The 19,818-nt window shown below is 45.3% G+C and overlaps 1 protein-coding gene across 1 annotated transcript in view; it reads left to right on the top strand.

Annotated features, from left to right (window-relative positions):
* The first annotated feature begins 269 nt into the window (after positions 1 to 269).
* Positions 270 to 19,818, top strand: part of SMARCA1 (SWI/SNF related, matrix associated, actin dependent regulator of chromatin, subfamily a, member 1) — a 71,941-nt gene continuing 52,392 nt past the window's right edge. The window contains exons 1-5 of the mRNA XM_050964469.1: positions 270 to 519; positions 13,021 to 13,107; positions 18,323 to 18,489; positions 19,238 to 19,338; positions 19,453 to 19,553. Of these exons, the coding sequence (XP_050820426.1) occupies positions 439 to 519; positions 13,021 to 13,107; positions 18,323 to 18,489; positions 19,238 to 19,338; positions 19,453 to 19,553 (537 nt within the window). The 5' untranslated portion in view covers positions 270 to 438. The remainder of the gene's footprint in view (positions 520 to 13,020; positions 13,108 to 18,322; positions 18,490 to 19,237; positions 19,339 to 19,452; positions 19,554 to 19,818) is intronic.

The following is a 19,818-nucleotide window of genomic DNA, read 5'->3' as shown; positions in this document are numbered from 1 at the left end:
GTGCAAGGTTGTTTTTGAACACGGACAAAACAGATCTTCCCCGACTCTCCTTTTCTGAAAGGCCAGGACTGGTTAGCGGGACCTGCTCCTCCCGCTTCTCGCCCTGGCCGCGGTTCTGCCCCGTTCTCCGCCTCGCTCCCCTCCTCCATTCCCGGTATTTCGACCCTTCCGCTCCATCCCGCTCCCCTCATCCCGCAGGGCACAGCGGGTGAGGGCAGCGGCTTCAGGAAGCGCCACTGCGCACGCTCAGCGTTGCCGCGCATGCCCAGTAATGGCCGATTAGCCGGATTCCCTTTCCCGGGCTGTCCGCCGCTCTCGCAGACCCTCTGCCTCGGAAATCTCGCGATCTCTGCAGGGAGCGGGAGAAGGGGGCGGGGCCGTGCTGTGCAGTGTTTTGGGGGCGGAGGGGCCCCCACCCCGAGCCGGTACCGACACAAGATGGACCCCGGCTCCGCCAGCTCGGACGGCGAGGAGCCATCCACCTCCACCGCCGCCTCGCGGGAGCCCGGCGCCGAGGAGGTACCGCCTGGGGGGGCGGGAGTCGGAGCCCTGGGGGCGGGGGCGCCCGAGCCCTGCTCCTCTGCCAGCCCCATCCCGATACCCCGGCCGGCTGCTGCCGCCCCCTGCGCCGCGCTGCCCCCGGCCCTTCTCGCCCCCAGCCCGGGCGGTGTAGCGTGCTAAGCCCGGGAGCGGTTCCCGGTACAGAATGGGTTGTAAGACGCTGCCATGGTCGCAAACTGCTGCCTGATGTGGGAAATGCCTGCAGGTAGCAGCTCCGTGCACCGTCGTGTATGTGCAATTGCTGCGTGTAGAAATGTGCTGTCTGTGCCAGTTATTGATACGGATAGATTGTAAGAAGCAGGTTTTGTAAGAAGATGCTACTTTACTGCACTACACCTGCCACAGACTCCTTGGGCCCCTGCCCACCTCAACCTCCCTGTAACCTGAGTCTGTCTACAGATCTGCCTGCCTGCCTTCCCCCGCTAGCCCTGGCTGTGTCCTCGGCCCTATCCAGATATCCCCCACCCATCTACACCCCTTCTCCCCGGTACTGCCTGCCCCCAGCCCAGCTGCAACCCTGCAGCCCTATCTACGCACCAATCTGTCTGTACCCTCCTGTGCCCCCAGCCCATCTGCATCCCTCAGCCCTATCCAGATATCCCTCACCCATCTACACCCCCTTCCCCCAATACTGCCAGCCCTATCGACTCCCTGTTCCCAGCCCATCTATAACCTGGCAGCTGCATCTACACCCCAGCCTATCCGTAGCCCCCTGTACCACCAGCTCTGGTTGTGCCCCTAGTCTATGTGCATCCCTTGTACCTTCAGCCCTATCCATCCCCTACGACCCAGCCTATTTGCTAACCCTGGCAACCACCTCTGTGCCATCCCACCCAACCTATATGTTACCTCTGCACACAGCCCATCAGCCCTTTCCATATACCCCTGTTCACAGTCCATCCATGGATCCCTACAGCCCCTCCCTGTCTGTCAGCCTTCCCCTTGGGTACTACCAGTCCCATCTATAGCCCCCCCCCCGCTTTATTGCTGGGTGAAGAACTGCAGTTGGGGAGGGGTCCTGTCTGCCTATGTGGGAGGGGAGCAATGACAGAGTGCTGTGTGGCATAACCAAAAGCTGGACATTTGGGCCTTGTCTACACCACAAAGTTGCAGCGCTGGTGAGGAGGTTACAGCGCTGCAACTTAGGAGGTGTACACATCTGCAGGGCGTTACCAGCGCTGCAACTCCCTGTTTGCAGCGCTGGCCGTACACCCGGTTGAACCTCGGGTGTAGAGGATCCAGCGCAGGTGATCCAGCGCTGGTCATCAGGTGTAGACACTCACCAGCATTTTTCTTGATCTCCGTGGAATAAGCAGGTATCCCAGCATACCTGAGGAAGCCTCTCTGGTAATCAAGCAGGTCTCCTTCCCCGCGGTTTGCTCTCGCGTTCCCCGAACCCCCCCGCAAGCAGGTCTCCTTCCCCGTGGTGTGCTCTCGCATTCCCCGAACCCCCCCCCCCCCGCAACAAGTCTCCTTCCCCGCGGTTTGCTCTCGCGTTCCCCGAACCCCCCTGCAAGCCGCCCAACAGCGCTACAGTGTGGCCACATCTAACACCACTTGCAGCGCTGGTTGCTGTAAGTGTGGCCACTCTGCAGCGCTGGCCCTATACAGCTGTACTAATACAGCTGTAACAACCAGTGCTTAAAAATTGTAGATGTAGACATACCCTTGGAGAGTGCATGGGTTGTGGCTAGGAGAGTGAATTGCACAATTGGGTTTAATTGGAGGCACTCAGTGGGTGCGAGGGAGAAGGGACCTAGCTGGCCATTTAGCTAAACTTGTGTAAACAGTTAGTGCCAGGGATGTGCGGAGATTTGAGCTCTTGGGATACACTTCCCACTCCCCTTCAAAAGTGTATGATACTTCAGTCCTCTCCCGCTAACTGCTTAATGTATCTGGCTCCAAGGGGTAGAGGGTGGATTGTCAGTGGCTAAGTGCTGTTTGGAGGGGTGAAAATAGCAATAACTGACTGGTGGGAACTATCAGAGCGGTAGCCGTGTTAGTCTGGATCTGTAAAAGCAGCAAAGAATCCTGTGGCACCTTATAGACTAACAGACATTTTGGAGCATGAGCTTTCGTGGATGAATACCCACTTCATCAGATGCATGTAGTGGAAATTTCCAGGGGCGGGTATATATATGCAAGCAAGCTAGAGATAATGAGGTTTGTTCAATCAGGGAGGATGAGGCCATGTTCTAGCAGTTGAGGTGTGAAAGTTTCTCCTCCCTTGGTTTTCACACCTCAACTGCTAGAGCAGGGCCTCATCCTCCCTGATTGAACTAACTTCATTATCTCTAGTTTGCTTGCATATATATACCCGCCCCTGGAAATTTCCACTACATGCATCTGACAAAGTGGGTATTCACCCACAAAAGTTTGTGCTCCAAAACGTCTGTTAGTCTATAAGGTGCCACAGGATTCTTTGCTGCTTTGACTGGTGGGAGTTTGTTTGCTGGTGTCTTGGTGCTTTCAGGTTTTTCTGTTGTTCCTTCTACTCAGAGCTGCTCTCTTCTGCACATGCAGTTTAAATTGCTTCCATGATCCAAAGCAAGATGCTCAAGAGAGCATGTGTGACTGTCTTGCTCCTCTTCCCTTCAGTTTTCTGAAGAGATACTAAACCAGGACTCTTGAGCGATCATTAGGAATGTCAAAAGTGACATTTTCAGGTGTCATTTGGAAAACAAGATTTAGTCATAAGAATGAATCCCTTCAAAAGTCTTTTAAGATTAACCCTGAAGGACCAAATCTCTGTTCCACTGAATGGTAGCAGTTTTGATTTCACTGTGACCAGAACTTAGCTCCAAATGATGAAATTTCACCTCTGGATGTATTGGGTGAAAGAATTAGGCTATTGGAGAGAAGTGGAAAAAACATGATGTAGTAGTATGCGAAGATGTGAAAAAATTATTTAGTTGGCTGTGAATTGTGCAATGTGTAATTGTAACATTAAGACTAAGGAGCAGTAAAAGAGTTAGAAGGGTGAGCAAGAATTCCCTGCAGGGTACAATTTGTGCTATAAAGTTTTCCATCTGTCAACTGGCAAAAACACCTGACACAATGTCTAGACCGAACAGGAGAAGTTGACATATGTAGAGGTCGGATTAAATATTGTATTAGCATTGTGTATATGTCAGAATGTCACACATGTCTAACAAAACAAAGTTGGTTGCTGCTTTTTAGTACTAGTTCAGCTGGAATCACGAATAGCTGAGAAATTCAAAGCTACATCTCATACAGATTTCACTTTAGCAGAGTGCCCCCAGGGCTGGGTTGCAATTCAGGTGCACAAGTGACGTTATACAATGCACAGGTACATGTTGGTGTTTGGAAATCCTAGATAATGATAAACTGTGTCACTATACTATTTACACCTTGTGTTACTTGTAAACAGCCAGTTGAATGCTTGTATTAATTTGATATGGTTTTCATTAGTTGCTTGAAATAGATTTTTTTTCTTGTATATGAACTCTCTACCAAAGGGCACCTAGATAGATGCTCTTTACATATGTACATACAAAAGCTCAACATAGGAAAGACAAAGTAAAAAACAACAAAAGCAGCAGTACTACTTACTCCCACCCATTGCGTGGCCAGACATATGACTGATTCAGTTTAGGATGCACTGTTGCACTTTCCCATTAGCTGGAATGCTTTCCCATAGCCTAAAGTTAGCATCTTCGCTTAATTAGTGAGCAGAGATTGTCAGAGAAAATGTTTTGGATCCCTGGGGTTACTCAAGTTATAATGTTAAAATTGTGACATACTTGGATAGTCCTCCCTGTTACTGGATGCTTAAACTACACAGGCTTTGAATATATTCTCTGAGGCGGTGTTTTTAACCTATTTACCATTGTGGCCTGCATATGCAGCTCTCTCTGTTATGTGGGGCCACATGCACACAATATATATACTGCCTGAATGGTCCTGAGGATAGCACATGGGCTGCAGCTGTGTGCTGATTGGGCCAAAAGTGGCCTGTGGATTGAGAACAAATGCTCTAAGGGCTTGTCTACATCACAAAGTTGCAGCGCTGGTGAGGGGGTTACAGCACTGCAACTTAGGAGGTGTACACATCTGCAGGGCATCACCAGCGCTGCAACTCCCTGTTTGCAGCACTGGCCGTACTCCCGTTTTGTCTCGGGTGTAGAGGATCCAGTGCTGGTGATCCAGCGCTGGTAATCAAGTGTAGACACTTACCAGCGCTTTTCTTGACCTCCGTGGAATAAGCAGGTATCCCAGCATACCTGAGGAAGCCTCTCTGGTAATCAAACAGGTCTCCTTCCCCGGTTTGCTCTCGCGTTCCCCGAACCCCTGAGCAAGCAGGTCTCCTTCCCTGCGGTTTGCAGGGGGGTTCGGGGAACGCGAGAGCAAACCGCGGGGAAGCTGGTCTCCTTCCCTGGTTTGCTCTCGCGTTCCCCGAACCCCCGTGCAAGCAGGTCTCCTTCCCTGCGGTTTGCTCTCGCGTTCCCCGAACCCCCGTGCAAGCAGGTCTCCTTCCCTGTGGTTTGCAGGGGGGTTCGGGGAACGCGAGAGCAAACCGCGGGGAAGCTGGTCTCCTTCCCCGGTTTGCTCTCGCGTTCCCCGAACCCCCGTGCAAGCAGGTCTCCTTCCCTGGGGTTTGCAGGGGGGTTCGGGGAACGCGAGAGCAAACTTCGGGGAAGCTGGTCTCCTTCCCCGGTTTGCTCTCGCGTTCCCCGAACCCCCCTTGAAGCCGCCCAACAGCGCTGCAGTGTGGCCACATCTAACACCACTTGCAGCGCTGGTTGCTGTAAGTGTGGCCACTCTGCAGCGCTGGCCCTATACAGCTGTACTAATACAGCTGTAACAACCAGTGCTGCAAAATTGTAGATGTAGACATACCCTAAGGCTAGTCTTCAAGACAAAGCTTACTAGTATGCTATATAGCAAACCCTCTTTGTAAAAGGTGCTTGCTTGTATTGGTATTCTTTTTCTGCTATAGCTTATACCAGTTCCCTGAATGAACAGCACTTGTTTGCTCATATAATTGTGTCTAGGTTAGGACTTCTCCTGGTATAGAAACATTTTTTTTTTTAAATAAATCAAACCTGTAATTTACATTACTGTACCAACAAAAGTTTCTGTGTAGACCTGTAAGAATACATTCTATACTTAAGAATATAAGCTCATGTGTTTGTGACTGATTAGGGTATGTGCTTGGTGATATAAGAAGAAGTATTTTACTTGGTATTCCAGAAAACAGCAAAATATAAACTAGTAACTGTTACCCAGAGGCAAGTACAAACATGATCCTTATCTCCACTCTCCATTTGTCTCAACAAACAAGGAGCAATATCCTTATGAGAGGTATAGCACTCTCTGCACCCTTTTAAACTTCCAGGGAGAAAAGGGTGTTGGAATGTTAGCAGGTACTTGTCCCATGAGTCTGCTTGGGTTCTCTATCTTCCACATCAGCTTCTGGAAGGCATAATGTGCTGGGCACTTGTTTCCCAGATTACACTTCTTATATGTTCTCCCCATTATTTCTTGTCTGTTACACTTGCGACTCACAGCTCTTGTTTTGAAGCCTACTTTCACTGTTGCCTATAAGGATCCAAAGTGACACTGAAATGAGTTTGGCAAATTTCACTCTGCTGGTGGAAAAGTTATGAGTAGCAGAGGCAGGTACTGGAGCCATCTGTCTTCAGATTTGGGAAGGCAGTGTTGCATTAGTTTTCATTTGTGGGGTTTTCTTTCACAGCCATATAGGCTACAAGCTATTTCTAACAAAGATCTAGAATTCTTCCCTTTCCAGGAGAAGTATCCTGCTCACTGCAGGTAGATAGACGAGTCACTTGTATTTACCCATTTCATTTGTTCCTAGAAGAATTGCAGGAAGCATCTGACATTTGATGCTGTCATTTTCACTTTTGTCTGTTAGGAGTACTTGTCTTCTGTAACAAGAAGAGTGTGTCCAATATTAGTGTTGACAGTAGTCTTCTCTCCAAAGTAGAGTTGAGTAATGTTGTATTTACACTTAGTGTTTTAATACTAATAATTCTATTTTAATTTCCTTTTCCCTAAGTGAGCTGTCGTGATGTTCGACTGTGTTATCTATGACAGGGGTTCTCAACCTTTTTCTTTCTGAGGCCCCCCCCAACATGCTATTAAAACTCCACAGGCCACCTGTGCCACAATAACTAGTTTTCTGCATATAAAAGCCAGGGCCGGCGTTTGGGGGTAGCAAGCAGTCAAATTGCCCAAGGCCCCATGCCACATGGGCTCCTGCAAAGCCACATTGCTCAGGCTTCGACTTCAGCCGTGCATGGCAGGGCTCAGGGGCATGTAATGGGGCTTTGGCTTTCTACCCTGGGCCCCAGCGAATCTAATGCTGACCCTGCTTGGCAGCCCCCTTGAAACCTGCTCACAGCCCCCCCCCCCCCCAGGGCCCTGGGCCCCTGATTTAGAACCACCATTCTATGAGACTGACAAAAACCTTAGGTCTTTTATGGTAGATAACATATTACAAATGGCTAGCATTCAATACTTATCTGGGCCCTGCAGCGCAGAAGTCAAGTGTTAGTGGTTTATGAAGCAGCATTTAAACTCTTCCTTAGCCACCCTCTGCACATACTTATGGCATGCTGCACTCATGGGATTTTTTGTAAATTTAGTAAAACAATAATATACCCTCTCAAGTACTGTAGCTGATATACTGAACTCAAGCATAATGAAGTAAGGCAAAGCAGTCCTACATTCATGCCCAAACCAAAAAAACACATCCTCTAGCATAAATATTCTGATTCTCTGGTTTGTGTCCCTAAAAACAGATGGGCATGTTTAGCTAGCTAAGCTTTTTCAAGAACTGAATAAATTACCAGGCTACCTGAAAAGCAAGTGAAAATGGCTCATTGAATTCAATGTTTCATCATCTCTTAGATTTCAGTATTAAATTGGTTCCATTCACAAGTTTTAGGGTTTTTTAAACTGTCAGCATAGTTTTGTCTAATTTTAAGTACCCGAACTTATAAGAATGGCTATACAAGATCTGACCAGTGGTCCATCTAGCCCAGTATCCTTTTTCTGACGGTGGCCAATGCCAGGTACTTCAGAGAAAATGAACAGAACAAGCAATCATTGAGTGATCCATCCCCTGTTGTCCACTCCCAGCTTCTGGCAAACAGAGGCTAGGGACACTAAGAGCATACTGCATTTAGCCGTATGGAATGGAAATCCATCAACCTCATGAAGAAACTTGCACAAATACAGACAGATATCATCTTCCTTTCCAAATGCAAACGGATGGACATCATACCAAATGGACTAAAGGTAAAAAATCCACTGCTATCTACATACTACACAGACCACAGTGAGAGATTATGTCATACTCTATCAAAAAAACTGAGGAACCACCTGATCAGCATCCTATACAGCAAACAGGAAAACATCAGAAAAGAGCTCTCCAACCTGGAGACTCTCATTAATAACCAAACTTCTATACAAACGGACTTCACTAGAATAAGACAGGAGATCTACATTACTCACTTCACCTCTCTTCAAAGGAAAAAGGACTGTAAGCTGTCTAAACTCCTACCTGCCACATGGGGCCACAACAGTGGTACACCTAACCCACCCAGCAATATCGTCAATCTATCCAACTACACACTCAGCCCAGAAGAAAAGTCTGTCCTATCTCGGGGACACTCTTTCTGCCCTGCCACCCCCACCAACATGATACAGTTCTGTGGCGATCTGGAAGCCTACTTTCGCCGTCTCCGACTCAAAGAATACTTCCAGGACAACACTGAACAGTGCACTGATACACGGGTGCCCTCCCACCAACAGCACAAGAAAAAGAACTCCACATGGACTCCTCCTGAGGGTCGAAATGACAGCCTGGACCTATACATTGAATGCTTCCGCCGGCGTGCACAGGCAGAAATCGTGGAACAACAACATCGCTTGCCTCACAACCTAAGTCGTGCAGAACGCAATGCCATCCACAGCCTCAGAAACCACCCTGACATTATCATCAAAGAGGCTGATAAAGGAGGTGCCGTTGTCATCATGAACAGGTCTGACTATCAAAAGGAGGCGGCCAGACAACTCTCCAATACCAAATTCTACAGGCCACTTCCCTCAGATCCCACTGAGGAATACACTAAGAAACTACAGCATCTACTCAGGACACTCCCTACACTAACACCAGAAGAAATCAACATACCTCTAGAGCCCCGACCAGGGTTATTCTATCTACTACCCAAGATCCACAAACCCGGAAATCCTGGACGCCCCATCATCTCGGGCATTGGCACTCTCACTGAAGGACTATCTGGATATATGGACTCTCTACTCAGACCCTATGCCACCAGCACTCCCAGCTATCTCCGCGACACCACTGATTTCCTGAGGAAACTACAATGCATTGGTGACCTCCCAGAAAACACCATCCTAGCCACCATGGATGTAGAGGCTCTCTACACAAACATCCCACACACAGATGGAATACAAGCTGTCAGGAACACTATCCCTGATGATGCCACAGCACAACTGGCTGCTGAGCTCTGTGCCTTTATACTTACACACAACTATTTCAAATTTGATGACAATATATATCTCCAGATCAGTGGCACTGCTATGGGCACCCGCATGGCCCCACAATATGCCAATATCTTCATGGCCGACCTGGAACAACGCTTCCTCAGCTCTCGTCCACTCACACCCCTTCTCTATCTACGCTACATTGATGACATCTTCATCATCTGGACCCATGGGAAGGAGACTCTGGAAAAATTCCACCATGATTTCAACAGCTTCCACCCCACCATCAACCTCAGCCTGGACCAATCTACACGGGAGGTCCACTTTCTTGACACCACGGTGCAAATAAGTGATGGTCACATTACCACCACCCTATATCGAAAACCCACCGACCGCTATGCCTACCTTCATGCCTCCAGCTTCCATCCCGGGCACATCACACGATCCATTGTCTACAGCCAAGCACTGAGGTACAACCGCATCTGCTCTAACCCCTCAGACAGAGACCAACACCTACAAAAGCTCCACCAAGCATTCTCTAAACTACAATACCCGCACGAGGAAATAAGGAAACAGATCAACAGAGCCAGACGTGTACCCAGAAGCCTCCTACTGCAAGACAAACCCAAGAGAGAAACCAACAGGACTCCACTGGCCATCACATACAGCCCCCAGCTAAAACACCTCCGACGCATCATCAAGGATCTACAACCCATCCTGGACAATGATCCCACACTTTCACAGGCCTTGGGTGGCAGGCCAATCCTTGCCCACAGACAACCTGCCAACCTGAAACATATTCTCACCAGCAACTGCACACCACACCATAATAACTCTTGCTCAGGAACCAATCCATGCAACAAACCTCGATGCCAACTCTGCCCACATATCTACACCAGCGACACCATCACAGGACCTAACCAGATCAGCCACACCATCACTGGTTCATTCACCTGCACATCCACCAATGTAATATACGCCATCATATGCCAGCAATGCCCCTCTGCTATGTACATCGGCCAAACTGGACAGTCTCTACGGAAAAGGATAAATGGACACAAATCAGACATTAGGAATGGCAATATACAAAAACCTGTAGGAGAGCACTTCAACCTCCCTGGCCACACTATAGCAGACCTTAAGGTGGCCATCCTGCAGCAAAAAAACTTCAGGACCAGACTTCAAAGAGAAACTGCTGAGCTTCAGTTCATCTGCAAATTTGACACCATCAGCTCAGGATTGAACAAAGACTGTGAATGGCTTGCCAATTACAGAACCAGTTTCTCCTCTCTTGGTTTTCACACCTCAACTGCTAGAACAGGGCCTCATCCTCCCTGATTGAACTGACCTCGTTATCTCTAGCTTGCTTGCTAGCACACATATATATACCTGCCCCTGGATATTTCCATTACATGCATCTGAGGAAGTGGGTATTCACCCACGAAAGCTCATGCTCCAAAACCTCTGTTAGTCTATAAGGTGCCACAGGATTCTTTGCTGCTTTTTAAGAGCATGGGGTTGCATCCCTGGCCATCCTGGCTAATAGCAATTGATGGACTTATCCTCCATTAACTTATCTAGTTCTTTTTGGAGCCTTGTTATAGTTTTGGCCTTCACAACATCTCCTGGCAAAGAGTTCCGCAGATTGACTGTGTGTTGTGAGAAGAAATACTTCCTTTTGTTTGTTTTTTAAAGATGTTGCCTATTAATTGGGTGACCTCTAGTTCCTGTGTTACGTGAAGGAGTAAATAACATTTCCTTATTCACTTTCTCTCACACCTGTCATAATTTTACAGACCTCTATCATGTTCCCCCCGCTAGTCATCACTTTTCCAAGCTGAAAAGTTCCAGTCTTTTAAATCGCTCTTCATACAGAAGCTGTTCTATACACCTAATCATTTTTGTTGCCCTTCTCTGTACCTTTCCCAATTCCAATACATCATCTTTTGAGATGAGGCAACCAGATATACACTCAGTATTCAAGATGTGAATTTACCATGGATTTATATAGAGGTGTTATGATATTTTCTGTCTTATTACCGATCCCTTTCCTAATGGTTCCTAACATTCTGTTAGCTTTTTGACTGCTGCTGCACATTGAGATGTTTTCAGAGAATTGTCCACAATGACACTAAGATCTTTCTTGAGTGGAACATCTGATTTAGAGTCCGTTATTTTGTTTGGATAGTTGGGATTATGTTTTCCAATATGCATTACTTTGCATTTATTAACATGGAATTTCATCTGCCATTTTGTTGACCAGTCACCCAATTTTGAGATCCCTTTGTAACTCTTCACAGACAGCTTTGGACTTAACTATAGTGATTAATTTTGTGTCATCTGGAAGTTTTGCCACCTCACTGTGTGCACCTTTTTCCAGATCATTTAAGAAAGATTGAACAGCACTGGTCCAAGTACAGATTCTTGGGGGACATCATTGTTTACCTCTTTCCATTCTGAAAACCGACCATTTATTCCCATCCTTTGTTTCCCATGTTTTAACCGGTTAACAATCCATGAGAGGACCTTTCCTCTTACCCCATGACCGCTTATTTTGCTTAAGAGCCTTTGGTGAGGGACCTTGTCCAAGGCTTTCTGAAAGTCCAAACCACTGAATCACCCTTGTCCACATGTTTATTTGACCCCCCCTGAAAAATTATAATAGATTGGTGAGGCATAATTTCCCTTTACAAAAGCTGTATTGTCTCTTCCCCAACAAATCGTGTTCATCCATGTGTCTGATAATTCTGTCCTTTAGTATTGTTTCAACCAAGTTGTCCGGTACTGAAGTTAGGCTTGCTGGTCTGTAATTGCCGGGAACATCTTGAGAGCCTTTAAAAAAAAACAAAACAAAACAAAAAAAAAAAAACCTTCAGGTATATTGTTTAATGTTTATATTGCAATAGTGCTTTGAGGCCATTCAAGTCAGAACTCTGTTGTGCTAAGAGCTGTACAACATATGATTAATGGGCTCACTGTGCATGGAGGACATACTGCATCAAATTTGAATATCTTAGATAATGTTTTAAAAAGCCTTTTTTGAGCAACTATTCAAAATGATGCACACCCTTTCAGAAACACCTTTTCTAATGTTAAGACATCAGAAAGGCTAGTACTTAAACTTTTTTTTGCAGGAGCAAAAGACATATTTTTAAAACTATTCAATTGGAAAAAACCTGCCAAATAAGAGTTTTTGTATCTTTTTAAATAATAGATTGAAAGGCCATACAAGTTCCTAAACCTGCAATCTTTACTCAGGCAAAACTCTCATTGAAGTTAGTAGAAGTTTTGTGTGTATAAGGATTGTACAGTATTTTTGTGAATGTCTGCAAAGTATGTAAAGCATGAAAATGAGCAGTTGCGATCACAATGTCTTAAACTATTTGCCCTGAATTACAGACTTTTTTTTCCTTACGTGGCTGAGTGTGTCCCATGGAGGGGATCTATGAAATTTAATTTGTGTTTTTTGATGTGTATGGTAGAGACAAGTTAAGCCTTTATCTCAGACCTTGCACTGTTCTCTTGCAGGGGAGGGGAGGAGATCAGGGTCCAGCTGCTAAAAATGTAAACAGTTAGGAATTTTATATTTAGGAATCAGGCTGACAATTTTGAAAGCCGTGGCCTTTCCAATGGGTAAACAAACCTCCCACTCCCAGGATGAATTGAGGGATTATTTGTGAGGTGATACATAGGAAGTGATAAGGCTAATCCTAGGTTTTTATTTGGTCATATCAGCCCTTCATTGACTATTTCGTCATGGATTTCAGGCTCTGATTAGGGTGAGATGGTGAATTTTCTTTCAGTGCTTATTTTCCTTTATGTTTGGCGTTTGGGAATTTAAAAAAAAAACAACAAAGAATTCTGATACTGTTTTTGAAGTCTGCACACTCTTTAATTTGGCAACTCTCTTGCTTCAGTAGCTCACCGTATTGATATTAATGTTTAAAATTTGAATTTCAGAAAAATGATCCTCCATTTCAACTCAAACTTCCGCCCAAGGCATCTAGACCTGAAAAAGAAATTGACCCAGAGTATGAAGAGAAGATGGTAAGTGTAGTTTCATAGCATAACAGATGGCTAACTTTTTGTTTGACTGAGCTAAGCAGAGACAATGGGAGGAAACAAGAAATTGCAGACAGGATGTCAGTGGGAGGGAAGGAAAATAGAATCAGGATAACAATATTAATTAAATACAATTCTTGCTCTCAAAGTACATCTCTATGTGCAGGGGAATTTTCAAAGCTGGGAGATAGTGAATCATGAAACTGACTTGTTTGCCGAGGGTTGTGGTATACACTTTGAAAGCCTAAGTGGGTGGAGTTTAACTTTTCACAAATCCATCCAACATATTGCCCTTTCTGTATACTTTGGTTACCCCTATATATGTGGACATGTATGCAGCCCTTAAGGATTTTTGAAAGAAAGGTAGGATACATGAGATGGCAGCCAGAGTGTGTTGTGACCTAGGGAGACACATGGGCACAGCTCACTCACACTGATGTGAACATCCAGAGTCTAACAAGGGCACATGGAGGATGGAAAAGAGATGAAATGCTTGGCACACTTTTAAACTAGGGCCAGAATCTAAAATGCACATGACAAAGGGGAGTTAGGTTTGGGAGAGAGAGAGAAAAGATATTAGCAGCATATATAATATATATTTATTTATTTTTTGATTTTGTGTGGCCTGAGTCCGTGCAGGAATTTTGTACTGCTTTCAGAATGCAAAGCAAATAACTTCATAGCTCTGCATTCTGTATACACAAATTGAGAGTTTTCACTTCTTAAATAGGAGAAAAACAAGAAGCTGGTGTTCGCACACTACATCTCTGAAAACACCAAATAATTCTAAATCTGCGCAGCCTCCACAACATACCACTGCAAACTGATCCACCAGATCAGATTTCGGGAACGGAGAATGCTGGACAGGAAAATAGAGATAATCAGGACATTAAGGGAGGAAACCCATAGCAGAACATATAAGGCCCACTCTTGAATGTCACTCACAGGGTCAGATTTTGGTGGATGCCTGCAACATTTTCATTAATGCTCTTCTAGAGAGTGGTGGAATCCGACGGAAATGCCAGATGACATAGGAACAGGGACAGAGATCCACTTCCAGGGAGGCCTAAGGAAATGCTTGCTTGGCTGAGTGAATACTTCATTTTAAGTGCTAAGCACAGGTCAATGGTTAGAAAGAAAATCAGTGTGCTATGGTTATACAAATAACTGATCCCCAAAAGTACCACCTGTGTTTTGCAAGGATATGTGGCCTGGATTCAGTCTTCCCTAAATAGTACGCTTGTGCTGCTTGGAAGCAGAGAGGGAATAGGCATCAAATAGCCTGTATTTTCAGCAGTCAGGCAATAAAGCAATAGAACTGGGATATTATTTCCAGGGTTCACCCCTTAATATCGTCTAACCTGTAAAATTGTTGGCTAAAAATCAGGTGTGGTTGGCTTTGTTCCCAGTCAGCATCGTCATCTGTCAGTTTGTTTTATATCTCTTGACCCTGGACTGCTTTATTTCCCTCTCCTCTGTCGGAGGTGTTATCTGAGTTCATTGGAGGTTCATTTTGCCCCTCAGGCAAGGGTACTCCACTGGAGGTGGTAGTATGGTGCAGCTTACTTCCCTCTGCCTGTCTGACCAGCTCTTCTAGTCAGTGTTAGGCTGAACGTGCATAGCCATGGCCCTATCTCTTTTCCTGCTCCCCCTTCCCCCCCAACACACATTGGGTCACCATGTTACAGCTCCCCCAAAGACAACAGGGAGGAAGCAGTGTCAGATCCCTGAACTCAGGCAGGCATTCTGATTGGCTTTTGTGTAGGCTGCACGAGCTGGGGAGGAATATCCTTGTGCCCTCCTCCCCTGTGTAAGAGGCAGGCAGAATGTAGCCCTGAGTAATATATTGTCTCATCTCTACTTAGGCAACATTTTCAGGCATGTTAGAAGTTTATGCCTCTATTTACTCACAGGCAGGCATGGGTAGCAGTAATACAAGATTATCTACATCATTCCCACAGAGAGTCCCAATCCTGTTTTAGAGAGACCACCTCTAGAGGTTGAGATGATAATACACTGCTACACCAGTCTATCGCGGGTTCACATACAAGGCGGTAAAGCTCTGACACGCTGCTCTGAGCAGCATGTTAAGGGTGCCGGCTAGGCCGGGGCCGAGGGATTCAATAAGGGGAAGAGGATCTTGGGGGCAGTCAGGGGCTCCCCCCAAGGGTCTGGGGGGCAGGGGCTGTGGGAGGGCACTTTTGGGGTCCCTGCAGTCCCAGAGTGGCCCAGAGATTAGTGGGGGGGCCAGGAGAAGTCTGCTCCCCTTCCCTTGCCCCAGCTGTAACTCCTAGGGGAGGAGGTTTGGTGGAAAGGATCCCTCCTCCCCACTCACCAGCAGCAGCGGAAGTGGAGCAGCCCATCCCTAGCCCGCTCCACTGTGTCAGCTCCCAGCCGTAGCACTCTGCTTCCCGCCGCAGGTGAGTACAGGGGCCGTCCTTTTCCCAACTTCCCCGCACTCACCTGTGGTGGGAAGCAGAGTGCCACGGCTGGGAGATGGCAGAGTGGAGTAGGCTGGGGCCGTGTCGCGCCGCTTCCCGCCGCAGGTGAGTACGGGGGCATCCTTTCCCTCCCCCACTCGCCAGTGGTGGGAAGAGGAGCAGCCCAGTCCCAGCCAGCTCCACTCTGCCACCTCCCAGCCGTGGCGTTCCGCTTCCCGCCGTAGGGGCCAAAGCAAGTTTGATATAATGCGGTCTCACCTATAACGCGGCAAGATATTTTATTCCCAAGGACCACGTTATATCGGGGTAGAGGTGTATAATCTCTCTCCAGGTTTTAGCTTGATTTGGTTGTCAAGTATGCAGTTTCCGAGCCCAGTTGGGCTATTTCTAACAGGCAGTTTCAGATTATTTTTGCAGTTGTGGGTTGCAGTATTTTGGGCTATTTCGCTGCCCTGTTGCTGCTGGCCACGCCCTCTGTCAGTGACTCACTTGCACTGAGAGTGCTGTCAGTGTCTCTGGCTACGTCTAGACTATCCACCGTATTGGCGGGTTAAAATCGATTGCTCTGGGATCGATATATCGCGTCTCATGTAGACGCGATATATCGATCCCCGAGCGCGCTTATATCGATTCCGGAACTCCACCAACCCCAACGGAGTTGCGGAATCGACGGGGAGCCGCGGACATCGATCCTGCGCGGTGAGGACGGGTGAGTAATCCGATCTTAGATATTTGACTTCAGCTACGTTATTCACGTAGCTGAAGTTGCGTATCTAAGATCGATTTCCCCCGGTAGTATAGACCAGCCTTCACTTGCAGTATGCACAGAAGTTGCTGCTGCTGTTGCCGCCCCTTGGTCCATGAGCCCCACTGCCCTGCTCTTCTCTGCTGTCATCTGCTCTGCAGTTGTTGTGTTGTGCTGCCCTGTTCTCTGAGACTGTCAACAAAGAGGCCAAGAGTTGTTTTAGTTATAAAAGGCAGCTGATTGCTTTTGTTACCAGCTCTTTTTTCCAAAGCCACCAAGGGTATGTCCACACAGCCCGCAGTAGCAAGCCTCCCAGCCTGGATCCATTGGATTAGTGGGGCTCTTCCTGTTGGTCTCAAAACAGCTGAGATGGGGCTGAATCACTTTGACTGCATGTTGAAGTTGTGGCTTGGGCTGGAGCTAAGTCCCTGAAGCTTAGGCAGGGTTTTGGTCTTGAAGCCTGAGCATCACCCCAAGCCACGACTTCAAAGCACTAACTGCATGGCTATTTTTAAGAACGCTCTTGTGAGCCCTGCAAACGCAAGTCTATTGACCCATGCTGGGAGGCTTGTTGCCCCAGGCTGTGTAGGCATATCCCAAATGTCCATGCTAATATCACTGCAGACCTGGGCTGGATTTGAACCAGCCAATACTCTGTATCCCATTTTTCATCCTCTGAGTTGTCCAGTCTCCCACTAATGTGATGTTTCATTGAATTGGGGAGAGGAGAATGGAAGCATACATTTGGGGTCAGTACATTTATATGCCTTTTGTGTGTCATGTACTGTTTATAGAACACATCTCTTTAGAAAGAAATCATAAAGTGAGTAAGAGAAACTGTAGGAACAAACATCTAAAAACCTTAATTTGATTTTTTTTATTTGTTGGGAACGAATACTTGTGGTTAGTTATAAACTGGCGTTATTGCTATTTGCACATTTTTCATGCAGTGCAGAATAATATTGTACGTGTTTTTATATATAACCTCGTTTTAAAAAAAAGAAACCATATGCATATGAAAAGTACTAAAATTGTATAGGCCAGCAATAATAAAGACCTTCATACAAAAACAGTTCAGTAGCTATAAATTCAAGGGGGAATAATAACTGACTATAATGGTATCTGTATTGAGCTTTTTAGAAAGACTTGTTCTTATCTGATTGTTAAACTGTGCTTGCCATCAAGATTTGAAGAGTTTTTGTGTGAAACTTATATTGCCCTCATGTGGCAAAAAGGATGTATCAACATCTTTTCAGCTTAATTTTTGAATCTTGCTATCTTGCCACGGATGGACTACTGTTGTTTGCATCTAACAGCTACCCAGCTCTTCTTTAGAGGAATCTTCTACATATTGCTTAAGAAAGTTATGATACTAATTTATGTTTTTACTTCAGTGTTTGAAACAAGCACGTATTGAGAGGTTAAAGGATTTCACAAAGAAATTGTTTTAAGTTATATAATATTGCATAAGTTTTTGTAAACACTGTTCAAGAACCGACAGGAAAATAATATGGTTTTAGTTGCTGTCTTCTTTAAAAACTGTTTTATAACTGTTTGTTTATAGTCTATTAAATACAGTGTAGCAGGTATGACTCATGGACTTAAGAAACATTTAGAGCCTGACCCTGCTCCAGTTGAAGTCCAACAGAAAAATTCATTAACTTCAGTGGGAGCAGGACTGTGTATTAGTTGCTTTAGTTTTTGAAACAGCAACATATTACTAGTCAGTGCAAAGACTTCTCAGGTGGAATCTTGGCCACAATAACTTAAATGGGGAGTTTTACCATTGACTTTAGTGGGGCCAGGATTTCATCCCTCACTGACAAAAATTATCTTTTTTTTTTTATTCACAATCTCATGTATGTAACATTTGTATGGAGTTTTCCTGCAAAGTTCACCTGCTCAGATTGCTCTGCAGGATCAATACTATAGTATGTAAGGAGCTTGTTTTAACATAACATTATTATTGGTGGGGAAAAGATGCACATTTTGTCTTTTTTGTTTTGTAACTTAGAAAACAGATCGGGCAAAAAGATTTGAATTTCTCCTGAAGCAGACGGAACTTTTTGCACATTTTATTCAGCCTGCAGCACAGAAATCTCCAACATCACCACTGAAAGTCAAATTGGGACGACCACGGATAAAGAAAGATGAAAAACAGAGTTTACTTTCAGCTGGGGAGTATGTTTTCGTGTCTCTATTCTTATGTCAAAATTCAAAGCTTTTATTTTTTCAACATAATTATGTATTTTTATTATCTATCTTTAAATTGCAGTTGAAAAATTGTGGCTTAAGTATGCCAGAACTCCTTGAAAAAGTAATGTTGTAGTACTAAGCAGGAGAAAGAGTGTGTGTGTGTGTGTGTGTATGTGTGAGTGTGAGAGAGAGAAACTTTTCCCCCTAATTTGGGTGTTTGTTTTTTTTTTATATGAGGCACTTAAATACTATTTTTGGAAATTATTTTTTTTTTAAATTGGAATCATTCTTAGTAATCATTCAAGCAAATAGTCTTAGAATTGAACATTCAACTGAAATTATTCTCTTATCCTTCTGAATGGTATATACTGATCAAATGGCAGATTGTGTGTCCATCGTCCGTGTGTACCTTATTCCCCTCTGCCTCACTCCCCACACTGCCACCTGCAGAATTTTTGCTTCCTGCTTGCACAGTATAACCATGGCTGAGGAGGAAAGGGCTGGATTTTAGCTTAAGTAATTCAGAGCTGGAATGAATATCTGGGAATAATTACTTAACGGTAAACTGGTTCTGTGGAAGAGCAGGTGATAGAATATAGATTAGCTGGATCAATGGTGATTACTATTCTAATTTACTGTTTTCTCAAAAATGTAGTCAGGGTATATTCCATTAGCTTTGTTGATGAAAAGATTTAGAATCCAAACTCATATGCAAACTTACTTCCTTCTTCAGTTATCGTCACAGACGCACCGAGCAAGAGGAAGATGAAGAGCTGCTGTCTGAGAGTCGAAAAACATCTAATGTGTGTGTTCGATTCGAGGAGTCGCCTTCATGTGAGTATCCATGTTGGAAGTTTTCTATTTGTTTTGATTGGTTTAAGTAAGATCTCATAAGTAGATCATAATAAAATTAAAAATGTTCTAGTTAGAGGAATCTTACATTTGCAGATGTGAAAGGAGGAACGCTAAGAGATTACCAGGTTAGAGGGTTGAACTGGATGATCTCCTTGTATGAGAATGGTGTTAATGGAATTCTGGCAGATGAAATGGTAAGCAGCAAGCTTTTGGAATTTATGTAGAGTAATCATTCTATTTTGATCTTTTTTGTGTACATGTATGTACAAGTTAGTCCAAGGACTGACTTCATGGATTTAAATTGCATGCTCTGTGCACTATTTTACTCTAATAGGAGAAATACATGGAACGATAAACTTACTGAAGCAGGATATCGCTTTGTAGCCTTTTGACTAGTTATTGCGTACATAGTTATAAGCTGGTGCCTATATTTGAGCACAACACATGCATAGTTGACAC

Source organism: Gopherus flavomarginatus, chromosome 8 (assembly GCF_025201925.1).
Source record: "Gopherus flavomarginatus isolate rGopFla2 chromosome 8, rGopFla2.mat.asm, whole genome shotgun sequence".
Taxonomy (NCBI): Eukaryota; Metazoa; Chordata; order Testudines; family Testudinidae; genus Gopherus; species Gopherus flavomarginatus.
The sequence above is the reverse complement of the archived record's forward strand: the minus strand, read 5'-3'. Positions and strand labels throughout refer to the sequence as shown.